The following is a 12,570-nucleotide window of genomic DNA, read 5'->3' on the forward strand; positions in this document are numbered from 1 at the left end:
TACATCAGGCTGCATAAACTAACAACACTGGAGCCTTCTCCTGGTCATCATAGGAATCTAGACCTATAGTTAAGATGATGGGAAGAGAGGCCACAGAGGAGAGAGGCTAGTGATCTGTCAAACTATTTCCTGGTGGAAATCATAGTTTCCTGTTTTCAATGTGTTTGAACTTACTTTCTTGCATTTTATTCAACTGCATCTCCAATTACATTTGTTATCAGGTACAGTTAGTGTTTCATAGTTCTTCAGATTATTCAAGCAAATAATCCTTTCCTAGTCTGGCCAGATTCCATACCCCTTTTATTCCTTTTCGGACACTATGAAGAAGGGCTATTGCTTCTCACTCTAGGTATTTTATCAAGGTACCCCTTATCTTACTCAATACTGTAAGTTACGGATGGCGTTCATGTTTTTCATATTAATAAAGACCTCTGAATCATCATCCCCTGGGTTTCAGCCTAATTATCCTTTTGGGGGGGGGGGGAGGTGGCGGCTAGGAATGCTTGCTTTCTGGCAGCAGGGGAAGGACAGGCTTTTAAAAAAATTAAAATGCTATTCCTTCCACTTATTTTTTTTCTTTGCTTAGATGTCTGCTCTCCTGCTGCTGACTGCTGCCATCTGTCGTGTGCTTTTCTTCTTCCGCTAACAGAGGTTTAAAAACTCCTTCCTTGTGTTCTTACAGGAAAATGCCCTACCCAGTTTGGTATCCTAATGAACCTTCTAATTAGGAACGGATATTTCTCTAAGTAAGAGACCAGGAAACGAATAAAAAAAATCAAACAATTATCCTGGAAATAGAAAAGAGATAGAATTAAACATGGGCACATAAAGAATTATAGATAAAAGATAAGGACAAAAAAAATCAAGAAACAGAATAGGCAATGCCAGCCAATAGATGTAGGATAATTTATAGGTTTCTCTATATGTTTGAAGGACAAATGAGAGACTGGCTAATGCAGAAAACTGACTCTAAAATAATTCTGAAATAACCATGTTCCTGGGCTACGTAAATAAACCTAACTCTGATTAGAAAAAACGCTTATTTATTGATTCTTGGCACAAAGAGAGGGGTTCTTACACTACTTGAACAAATTTTTCGTGTGTGATTTTCATGAGAGAATAAGGCTGAACTTGGCAACTGCTGAAACGTGAATATAATTTCATCAGTAAATAACTCCTTTGCATTCAATTAAAAAAGGAAGCCTAAAAGAAGATTCTTAAAGGCAGATTCAAAAAAGGTGCCCGAGAAATGTAATCTAAATACCACAACAATGACCATCCGATGAGACTCTGTGGGTGTGTCTAACCAGAGTTAGGAAAGAGAACCCACTTGGCCTCATACAACAGAATCGCTGAAAGTTAGGAGAGGAGGGTGTGGAGATGCTGTATGGCCTAGTGGAAAGAGCACAGTCAGAGGACCTGGGTTATAATTCCGCTTCCTCCATGTCGGCTATTTTACCTTGAGCAAGCTACTTCACTTCTCTGTGTTTCAATTATCTCATCTATAAAATGGGGATTGAAACTGAGCTCCATGTGGGATATGGACTGTGCCCAATCTGATTATCTTGTATCTACCCGAGTACTTAGTACAGTGCCTGGCACAGGCTTAACAATTACTGTTAAAAATAAAAAAACAACCCCCCCCCCAAAAAAAAAGGTGTTTAAATGGCAGGTTGAGAGGATTAAACAGAGAAGGAAGTGAGTTAATGCAAGGAGTTGTGGAATTTCCTATTCTGGGAGTGTTTTAGGGTGAAAGAGATTCTCATCCATTGGGAAATAACATGAATAGTGTTTTGCCAGGGGAATGGGCCAAATCAGCAGTCCAGTAGAACCGGAGAATCTTGGGGCAGCCATCAGCATGCATCCTGGGAAGCATGATTATAGCACTCATTCAAATAAAAAACTGGGGATCTAGCAATCAGGCAAGACAACTCCCCTCCCCCTCGTCTCCTTAAAGAGATCACCAGACGGGAGGTGATGTGCGCACCAGATTGCTTCTAAAAATATTCTCTTCCAGGCCTTTGGCTCTATGACCCTTGAAACGGGTGGATGGAATTCACGAAATAGAGCAGAAACCAACACAGGAGTGAAAGCTACTAGCTTCTTTCCTGATGCTAAGGCTTTCACAGGAAGGTGGAAAGATACATAGAGTTTTCAAATTAGAAAATGTGAACAGTCATTAAGTTTAAAAAAAACCCTCAATGCTCTCTCAATTCAATGGAACAGAGAGAGGAAAATCCTTCAAGGCTGTTTTTCCCGAGAAATCGAAGGTTTATTGCAAATGAAAAAAAGCGCAAACACAGCATGCAATCCTCATTTTAATAAAACCCGTGAGTGAATTTCTCAAGGAAGTTCTCTTTAAATTAATCTCAATTAGATTTATTGTTACTATTATAAACCTGCTGAAGACAGGAGAAAGTGCCTCTAGAAAAATTACCCAATTGGCTGGAGAGGTGTAATGGGCATGTAAGAATCAATACCAACTCCTACTAATATCTTTATTAGGGGACTAACAGGAGCCCTTGTTAAAGTTTCTGATTATACTGATAGGCAGTTGTTAAGAATACTAATTCAAGAAAGAAGGAGAAGCCTGGCAAGTTTGAGGAAGCTGACAAGAAATACAGTTAGTTTCAGCTTGGAAAACGGTAAATGGTTGGTGGTAAGGATGGATATATACACATATCCCACCCAGGTCAGCTAGTTTTTTCAAGAGACACTTTCGTATTTCTTTAAGTTGTGCAAACAAGATAGTAAAGAGACACCTGACCTAATAGCAACCTAAAACTGGATGGCATATACAGTGACTATTTTCATGGAGTGGCATATACAAAGAAATCGAATAATAAAGACGTGAAAAGAAATCAAGTGGCAAGCCTAATAGAAAAAGTGCACGCTTGAGAATCGAAAGACAAGGGTTTGAATCCTGACTCTGCCACTTGCCTATGTGACTTTGGGCAAATAACTTCTCTGCGACTCAGTTTCCTCATCAGTAAAATAGGGATACTTGTTTTCCCTCCCCCTTAGACTTAGCCCTCTGTGGAAAAGGACTGTGTCACATCTCATTATCTTGTAACTAATACCCCGGCATTTAGTACAGTCTAAACATTTAGCAAATCCCACAATTATCATCATTACTACTACTGCTAGCTCAGGAGAGTGTGCCATGTGGTCATTCAGTAAATCCTTGTAGACTATAGCGATGAAGCTCCTAGTACTCTGTTTCTTGGAGGCGTGATCACATGGAATGCTAATTTGAGTAATGCAATAAAATTCAGAAAAATGCTTGGATTTTTTATGGAATTTGTTAAGCTCTTACTATGTCCCACGAACTGTACTTGGCACTGGGATAGATACAAAGTTAATCAGGTTGGACACAGTCCATGTCCCACAAGGGGCTCGCAGTCTTAATCCCCATTTTATAGATGAAGTAACTGAGGCACAAAGAAATGAAGTGACTTGCCTAAAGTTCACAGACAACAAGTGGCAGAGCAAGAATTAGAATCTAGGTCCTTCTGACTTAATAATAATGTTAATAATAATAATGTTGGTATTTGTTAAGCGCTTACTATGTGCCGAGCACTGTTCTAAGCGCTGGGGTAGACACAGGTGAATCAGGTTGTCCCACGTGGGGCTCACAGTTTTAATCCCCATTTTACAGATGAGGGAACTGAGGCACAGAGAAGTTAAGTGACTTGCCCAAAGTCACACGGCAGACAAGTGGCCGAGCTGGGATTCGAACCCATGAACTCTGACTCCAAAGCCCGTGCTCTTTCCACTGAGCCACGCTGCTTCTCACAGGACTTCCAGGCCTGTGCTCTATCTACTAGGCAATTCTGCTTCTCATAGCCTCAGTAACTTTCTAGCAATAATGTCTAGTCTCCCAAGAAGCAGAGTACAGTTTACCCAATTCTCTGTCCCTGATTTCCTTTTACTCAACCACATATTTGTTTGTTTCTTCAATTCTTTTTTTAGGCAGTCACAGGAATGAGCTCAGGAAAGGCCTTCAATGGCCATAACAGCAGAGCTGCCGTGCAGTGAAGAATCACCCAGGCATCCTCGGCTCCTCCCAACAGAGTTGTTCCACGGGCAAACTCTGGGGAATGGGCCACACCCGCTGCTGCTTTGGGAGAGGGGGAGGGACAAAAGTTTGAAGTGCTGAAGACCTGCCTGCCTACCTGTCTGCCTGCCATAGTAAGCAAATCCAGCCACCTGCTGCTCGGAAAGTCTGCGGTTGCAAAACTTAAAGCAGGCCTCGGGGAGGGCAAAGAAAAAGGCTGAAGGAGTGTATGGACCACAGATACTAAAACATCCTGCTCTGTGACTTAGGCTCATCGGGGCAGTCAATGGCTACCACTCTGGTAAAGGCAGCTTTCTTCTTTTTCTGAATCAACAAGATAATGGCTGAAAATTTCATGTCTTTGGCTTACAACCCATTAGATCACCTCAGCAGATACCTGCAGATCAGGACTGACCAGAAACCTTTTCATTTGAAGCACTGAACTTCGTAAGATATTTCACTCCAAATCTATTTTGCTTCAAGATACGGTTCAGAGGCTCTGAAACCAGAAAAGGCCCGGTAACAAAAGGATGATATAAAGGAGAGGATCAGTGAATGTAAGAAAGCCTTCCATGGCTTAACTCAGGAGGGAAACACAAGATTTCAAATTAAGCATACCTCTTTCATCGCCCCCTCTGGTCCTTTATTGACCAGGGACGTGAAGAAAGGCCTCAAAGTTTTCCTTTTGGAAATGGGAGAGGGAGTGTTTCCTTTTCTTTTAACCCTTAGAGCCTTAACGATTCTTTTCTATTAAAAAAAAAACACCCACCCAGAAGGAAAACGATCTATTCATTACTTTGGCAGTGTTGTACAGTACTGAACATCAGAGAATTTCCTCATGGTTCACGCTTTGGAAGCAGAACAAACGCTTCCTTTGGTTTTCGACTTTTTGGTCCTGCCACCTGGTGTCTCACCAAGCTAACGGCCTCGCCAGGTTGAGCCCTGAGGGGCCGAGGATGGTGTGCCACAATCCAGCTTTCCCGGTTCATCGCCTTGTCTGTAGAGGGCTAGATGCACGCAGGTTCCGGTTAGGACCTAATTAAGTGTCACTTACTTATGTCCATTTAAAGCTGCATGGTGTAAAGCGGTGTAACCCGAGCTGTCTGTGCAGTTTACATTGGGACCTCGCCAGATGCTGCAAACAAAGCACAAGGCAGAGTTACTGTTGAGCAGGAGCATGCTGGAAAAATCATTAAAATCAACCAAAAGACACCTGTGCTGCCTCTGGCCAAGCAGCACTTTGGCCACAGAAATGCCGAGTGTGTGGAAATGGACCAATTCACATTTTGGTTGGGCTCATCTCTGGCAACACTCCTTAATAGAAGGCACCCCCTAGACTGTAAACTTGTTATGGGCAGGGAATGTATCTACCAACTCTGTTATACCGTACTCTCCCAAGAGCTCAATACAGTGCTCTGCACACGGTAAGCACTCAATAATTACCATTGATTCAATATGATCAATCATTCCCTCAGAGATCCCCTGGGGATACCGTAGCATGAATCGGAATGTGTTTACAGCCACTTTCACTCATGCATTTTGCTCAATTCATACATTAGATTGAACTCTCCCACTGACAGAGAAATCTGAATGTTGAGGGGAGTTGCACGATGCGGGAAATAGATCAGCATTCTTAAAAAAAACAAACCATACATTTGATTATTCCAGGTCTGGGCACAAAAATGGGGATCGACATTTCCTATTTTAAAGGGACCTAATGGTTAGCCTGTGTATACAGTAAGAATATCTCAACAACTTTGCAAATCACTCTAACTGTGCTAATCAACATGCCCTGCCCAATCAACTATTCAAGTGACTCATCTTCATTTTTGTCACCTTCAATTGAAGGAGCTAATTTCAGCTTCCTGAAAAAGCAGAGCACTGAAGACACTTTGACATATTCAAAAACTGTCAAAGGAAGCATTTTCTAGCCCAGTAGGTAACAGGCCCACCAATATTCAACAAATGAACTATTCTTCATCTTGGTCTTGACACAATTCAAGAGGAAAAATGAAATGACTATTATACTAAATACAAAACAGATCACTTGATTTTGAGATGGCATTTTAAATTCAATAATTTAGAAAGCTAACTAAAATGCTTAAATATTATAATGACTGGAAAATTCACTGTTATGGCTTTAGCTCTTAAAAGTTATTTTTAATGTTCATCCCTTCAGTTCAGTGCTATAACCAACTCCAAATTATCCACAATAATTACCCTCTTTCACTCAGATTCCCACCTCCTGGGAATTGTGTTGCCGGCTAGAACGTCTACCTGGGGGCCGAGGGAGTGAGGGGGAAAAGGGAAAGGTGAACCAGGTGAAACTCACATGGGGTTTTATTTGGATACTAAAGGAAAGGTTGAGATTAGGGCTTTAAATGAGGCTTGCGGCTTCTCTCTGAAAAGAGGTGGTTATGAAAAACATCTCAGGGAAAAAACCTTAAAGGATCAAATATATTCTAAATAAGATGAAATCCCCTTCTCTATATACAATTCAGGAGCAGATATTGAGCTTATTTATATTTTATCTATATCGCAGCAGCACCAGCTGAAGGAAAGTTTGGGTAGTATCCCCAGCACATCCAGTACAAAAAATAAAAATTAAAAGAGGATGTACTAGACCAATGCCCTCAAAGAGCTCAAGTGAAAAGAGAGGCCTTGAATAATGTCTTGAAATGCAGACTCTACTGTATCACAAAAAGAAAGATTTCAGACACAGAGTCCTCCTAAACTTGATCCGTCTCCAGCTTTCCCGCTTCCCCATCCTCATTTCCCCTCACTTTGCTTGGCTTCAGGCATCAAGGTCGAAATCTGGGATAACAGTAAGTTATGAGAGAGTAAAGTAAATCCTCAAAGATCCTGGAAGGAGAATGCATTAGAACACAAATTATTCATTTGGATGAGAGCCAGTAAAGTGTCTACATATTTTATTATTTTTTTTTCACATCTCAGTCCCTTACTTACTTGCAACAGTATTACCATGAGGTCACAGGCAGGCAGACAGGCAGGGAGGCAAGCCCTCCTTACCCACTCAGCTTTCCTCCGCCTACCTTCCCTCCCTGAACTCCTCTAGACTATGCGCTCATTGTGGTCAGGGATTGTCTCATTACTGCTGTTGGGTACTTTCCCGAGCGCTTAGTACAGTGCTCTGAGCACAGTAAGCACTCAATAAATATGATTGAATAAACTCCTATTACAATCCAACCCACACATTTTGCTCCTCTAACACCAACCGTCTCTCTGAATCTCAATCTCATCTTCTCACCCCAAACCGCCTGTCTACCTCTTCCTTCTGGCTTGAAACTCACATCTTCATGTCCTACCAACCAACATTTTCCCCATCTTCAAAACCTTATTAACATCCCATCTTCTAGACTTTAGCCCCTTTGTCTAGGCTGCAAACTCCAGCCTAGAGAACGTGGGCAGAGAACGTGTCCACCAAATCTGTTGTATTGTACTCTTCCAAGTGCTTGGTATAGTGCTCGGCAAGGAGCAAGTGTGCAATAAATACAACTGAAGGATTGATCTTCTCCAAGAGGCCTTCGCTAAGTCCTCACTTCGGAAACTCCTATACACTTGAATCTGTTCCCCTTAAGCACTTTGATATGCAACTCTCCTACGGCCCCTCAGCACTTAGGTACACATCAATTTATAATTTATTTCAACATCTCTCTCCTCCTGTAGTCTGTAAGGCTCCTATCAGCAGGGATCACCTTTACTTTCTCTTTTATACTGTACTCTCCCAAGCACTTAGTACAGTGCTCCACAGACAGTAAGTGCTCAAGAGATACCATCAAAGTGAATCTTGTGAGTCAACATTAAACCAATTCACCTGCTAAAAACACTGCATACAGGAGGAGAGAATGGAGTGTGGCCCTGTATGAAAGAGTATTTACTGAGCACTTACTCTTGCCTAAGCACTGGGACACATTCTTACATGGGTAAGATTTAGACATTCATTTAATTGTATTTATTGAGCACTTCCCATGTGCAAAACACTGTACTAAACACTTGATATGACCACTGGCCCTTGAGGGGTTCACAATGCAAAAATAAATGGATAAGTGAGGGGACTGGTGACAGACAAGAGAGAATGATAAAAGAATAATAATGCAGAAATGGCAAAAATGAGGCGGCCAGGGAGAAATATAAAAATACAATTTAAAAAGCAGTAGGATACTGTGACTAGAAGAGCAGCACAGTATGGTCTTTTCACAACTTTCTGGAGTCCAACAATAGGAGCTACAGCCACCATTACGGTGCCTTTCGGGTGATCTACATTCTACAAATGGTCACACGGTCCAACCGCCTCCCTAGGCCAAAAGGCAAGGGGCAACTCAGCCCCCAAGGTGAGTCTGGCTCAGGAGAGGAAAAGTGTTCTGATCCACTACAGAACAGGCCTAGTCAGCCAGTCAATGGTATTTATTGAGCACTTATTCTTTGTAGAGCACTGTTCAGCACTGGGGAGAGTACAACAGGGACAGGAAGTATGACTTGAAGCGCCTTTTGCAGTCCAAGTAGCTCAGAGATAGGATTAGAATGGACAGTTACCCCAGAACTGGGGTTTACATCAGTCCCACCAAGATTCATTCATCTGTTTATTCATTCAATCATATTTATTGAGTGTTTACTGTGGGCAGAGCACTGTACTAAGCACTTGGGAGGGTATGATATAACAATTAACAGACATTCCCTAGAGGGGGAGACAGACATTAAATATAAAGATTTATTCATTTATAAACACAAGACAAAAAACAAGACACTTACACAAGACACAAGAGCAGGGTCTGCAGCAATCCCTCTTCCTACAACAAAGGAGCTTTGCCATCGCTCCTGTCTGCTTGCCCCTAACAGCCTGGCCTCCTCCCTTGAACGACAGTCGGGGTCAACTTGGCTCTGCCTTAAGTACACCAAAAGTTTCACCTCCTCATTGGTGGATGACATTTATAAAATTTTGTTTCATTAACTGAATGTCGACTACCTAATAATGCCAATGAATCACTGTAATGTCTTCTGCAGGTCTGAGGACAATGGTTCAGCAAATTGCAATCCTTCAGGAACTAAACGTGACAAAATAAAATGTGTTCTCGTCTATTAAGCTGTCATGTATGTCAAAATAATTAATACAACATACAAAAATGACATTACTTAGGCAAAAGAGCACACACTCCATTCTCACCTAAAGCTGAACTATCTGTTCTAAGTGCACTGGACCAAACCACTGCACACAGTCACTCATCCTCTTCTGCCATGCCAACAGTCAGAAATGTGAAAATCTTCTTGGCTTCCCAAATTTCTACTTCATCCTGTGGTCATGACTAATAATAATGATGATGATATTTGTTCATCACTGCCTGACCTGAATCAATTTGTATCTATTCCTGAGTTACACAAATGCCAGTTATTATGATGAGCACTACACTAAGCAGTAGTGGGGATAATCAGGACAGTCAGTCCCCCAACCCACAGAGGGCTCACAAATGCTAAACAAATATTCAGAGATTAGAATTAAAATTCAAATCAATTTTCAGTTTTCCATCATGATCCCCATCTGGAACAGGAACTGATTATCCTGCATCTGCCCCAGTATTTAGTATAGTCCAGGGTACATAGTAAGCACTTAACGAATGCCACTATTATTAGTAATGAGCAGTATTGCCACCTGCATGTTCAAAAAACATACTTGGCTACAAGAGTTGCAACCCAGTAGTTATCACAATGGTATTAAGCATAATGCTATGGGTAATATACTGAAGTAGCTTTTACCTATTGTTGGAGCTAGGATTTTAGGAGAGCTGTGGTCTGTAAATAAATGTGCAAGGAGTAGAGTGGAAGACTCCAGGCTAAGGGAACAGTGTGAGAGTGGATTTAGAGGCAAAAAAGGAGAGAGTGGGATTCAGTTGAAAGGAGAGTACAGCACTTAGTAGAGCATCAGGCACATAGTAAGGGCTTAACAAATACCATTTTTAAAACAAGGCTTCCTTGGAAAGAATGAAAAGGCCAAACTGGGGATTAGTGGGGTGAAGAGAATAGATGTGTACATTGGGGAGAATTGGTGAGAAACTTTTAGCTGATTGTGAGGTGTTTTTTTTTTCTCCTGGAGGCAGAGGGAAATATGAAGCTAACTTAGCTATTTGAGGTTGAGATGCGTGCCAAGTGACTCCATATGCTTCAAAACCCTGGAGCAGCATCTTACCTGTAACCTGTCTGCATAAAGCATTTCTGATTCCCTCCTTAAGATTTATGTCTCACACATTCCAACTCCAGGGAAAGCCCACGGGATAGCCCAGTGGGACTATCGATATGAGAATTGTTTGGCGTGCCATCAAGCGAATGTGGGTTCTATGCTGGGTTCCAAGTTAGCCTCATTTCAGACTGTCATTGCGGGTGGCAAGACATTGCATGAGGTCCAGACCAGGGTGCTGAATCCTTTTCCCAACGCCCACACTAACAGCAGGTTCAGGTGTGCCCTTCCGAGACCTTCTGGCCACCTTGGAAGTTCCTGGTATGTTTGCCGATTCCCTCTTTGCCCTGCTACACCCAAAGGTTCTGCGGGCATAGGGAAGCAGCTTAGCCTAATGGATTCAGCACAGGCCTGGGAGTCAGAAGGACCTGGGTTCTAAACCCAATTCCACCACTTGTCTGCTGTGTGACCTTGGGTAAGTAGCTTCACTTTGCCTCTGTTACCTCATCTGTAAAATGGGGATTGTGACCGTAAGCCTCATGTGGGATAGGGACGGTATCCAAGCTGCTTATCTTCTATCTAACCCGGCGCTTACTGCAGCGCCCAGCACATAGTGAGTGCCTAATACCATAAAAAAGGGAAGTTCTGCAACAGAAAGTCCCTGGGCTGCAGGCTTCTCCCACAAACCTGAAGTAGGGCTTCCAAGTGTCCTGCTGTTTGAGCCAATCTCCAGGAGGCAGCAGAGGAGAAGCTGTGCCCTTTCCATCACTTGGCATAAAGCTCCTGCCATGCTGGCCGTCCCATGGCCCAGCCCTGCCAGGGCCTCCCACCAGTTGGTTCAAGAGCTTGTCACCCAGAGGCACTTAAATGCTTCGGTTACAATATCTTCCAACGTTTGGGCTCCTTGCAGGGCTGGCTGATAAGCCACCAAAGTTGATAGGACCAATGCTTAGCCATCAAAAAGCATATTCCAGGCACTAGAATCAAAATTCACTTACAGTGAGAACTCAATAAATACCATTGATTGGTTGGCTGATTGATTTACAGACAAATCAATCCCTAAGGAAAACAAACAGTGTGTCTTGGCATGAACTCTATATGAGAAGAATGCATCGACCTCAAAGTTTAGGGTGAGACTATTGACGTAGCAATAATAATTTTGGTATTTTGAAGCAGCTATGGGCTAAGCGCTGGGGTATATATTAAATAATCTGGTGAGACACAGCCTCTTTCCCAGAGCACCCAGTCTAATGGGGAGGGAGAATAGGTATTTCACTCCCATTTTACAGATAAGAAAACTGAAGTACAGAGATGTTAAGTGACTTGTTCAAGGTCACACAGCCACTTCCAGTCCCCCGACCCAGTCCCATTCTCTTTCCAATAGGCCGAGCTGCTGCCCTGTGAACTAGCCTTCCATGTAGATGTGACTGAAAAGGCAACCCCTTCCATGCTGTGCTGTTCCATCTGTTATATTGCAGTGTTTACACGATTTTCAGTTCTGCTTTGTGTTAACACAATGTTCTCCAACCATCTTTGAGAAGCTTTGAGCTAAACACCACAGTCCAAATTCATCTTTCTCCCTTTGTTGCCTCTCAGCAGTCTGTGATCAGGTTGCACCACTGGGTGGTTGTGCCTCTCTGTACCTTTAACACACTTTGTTTGGCCCATCCCTGCCCACTTAATCATACAGCATCTATGTGGGTCGTCTCCTGACATTCATTCTCCTCACGCATTCTATTCAGACTGTTGCGACGAGCTCATCTCCCTTACTGGTGGCCTGACTGTGAACTAGACTGGAACGTGTCCCCAACTCTGTCATATCGTACTTTCCAAGCCATCAGTAAAGTGCTCTGCCCACAGTGAGCATTCAATACAATCGACTGATTGACCGTTTCAGAATCTCCGTGCGTGTAATCCTGACGGCCCATTTGATTAAGTTTGGCATGAGGGGGCCCTGATAAATCTGCTCAAGTATTCATATGTGAACAAAGTGATAAGTCTAAATTTCATCCATCAATAAGGCAAGGCACTCTTTAACTACTTTGCAAAAGTGGGATGAGGTGGACTTTAAAGCGAGTTTCTAAGTGCGGTTTCCCAGCACATTACGAGTCTCCTGGGGGAGGAAGAAATGGAAGAGGAGACTGGGGTAGAGGAGATCAGTAAGCAATGAGATTCCAAGTGCAGCAGCAATAACCAACATGTTGCCGTTCGTCTACTAACCCCCTGGGGCTTTTCCAAGCACCCTGAAGTACACATTCATAAAGGATGGAAAGAATCAGCCACACTACCCTGGTCTCCTCTTCCATTGCTTTTCTCCCCCAGGAGT

At 42.7% G+C, this 12,570-nt stretch overlaps 1 protein-coding gene across 7 annotated transcripts in view; it reads right to left on the reverse strand.

Annotated features, from left to right (window-relative positions):
• ANKS1B (ankyrin repeat and sterile alpha motif domain containing 1B) overlaps nucleotides 1-12,570 on the reverse strand; it is a 587,732-nt gene that overhangs the window by 503,867 nt on the left and 71,295 nt on the right. For all 7 annotated transcript variants that reach the window (XM_029079026.2, XM_029079024.2, XM_029079025.2 and 4 more), the window contains exon 2: nucleotides 5,112-5,192. In XM_029079026.2, coding sequence (XP_028934859.1) covers nucleotides 5,112-5,192 — 81 coding nt within the window. The remainder of the gene's footprint in view (nucleotides 1-5,111; nucleotides 5,193-12,570) is intronic.

The sequence above is a fragment of the Ornithorhynchus anatinus genome, chromosome 14 (assembly GCF_004115215.2).
Source record: "Ornithorhynchus anatinus isolate Pmale09 chromosome 14, mOrnAna1.pri.v4, whole genome shotgun sequence".
NCBI classification, from domain to species: domain Eukaryota; kingdom Metazoa; phylum Chordata; class Mammalia; order Monotremata; family Ornithorhynchidae; genus Ornithorhynchus; species Ornithorhynchus anatinus.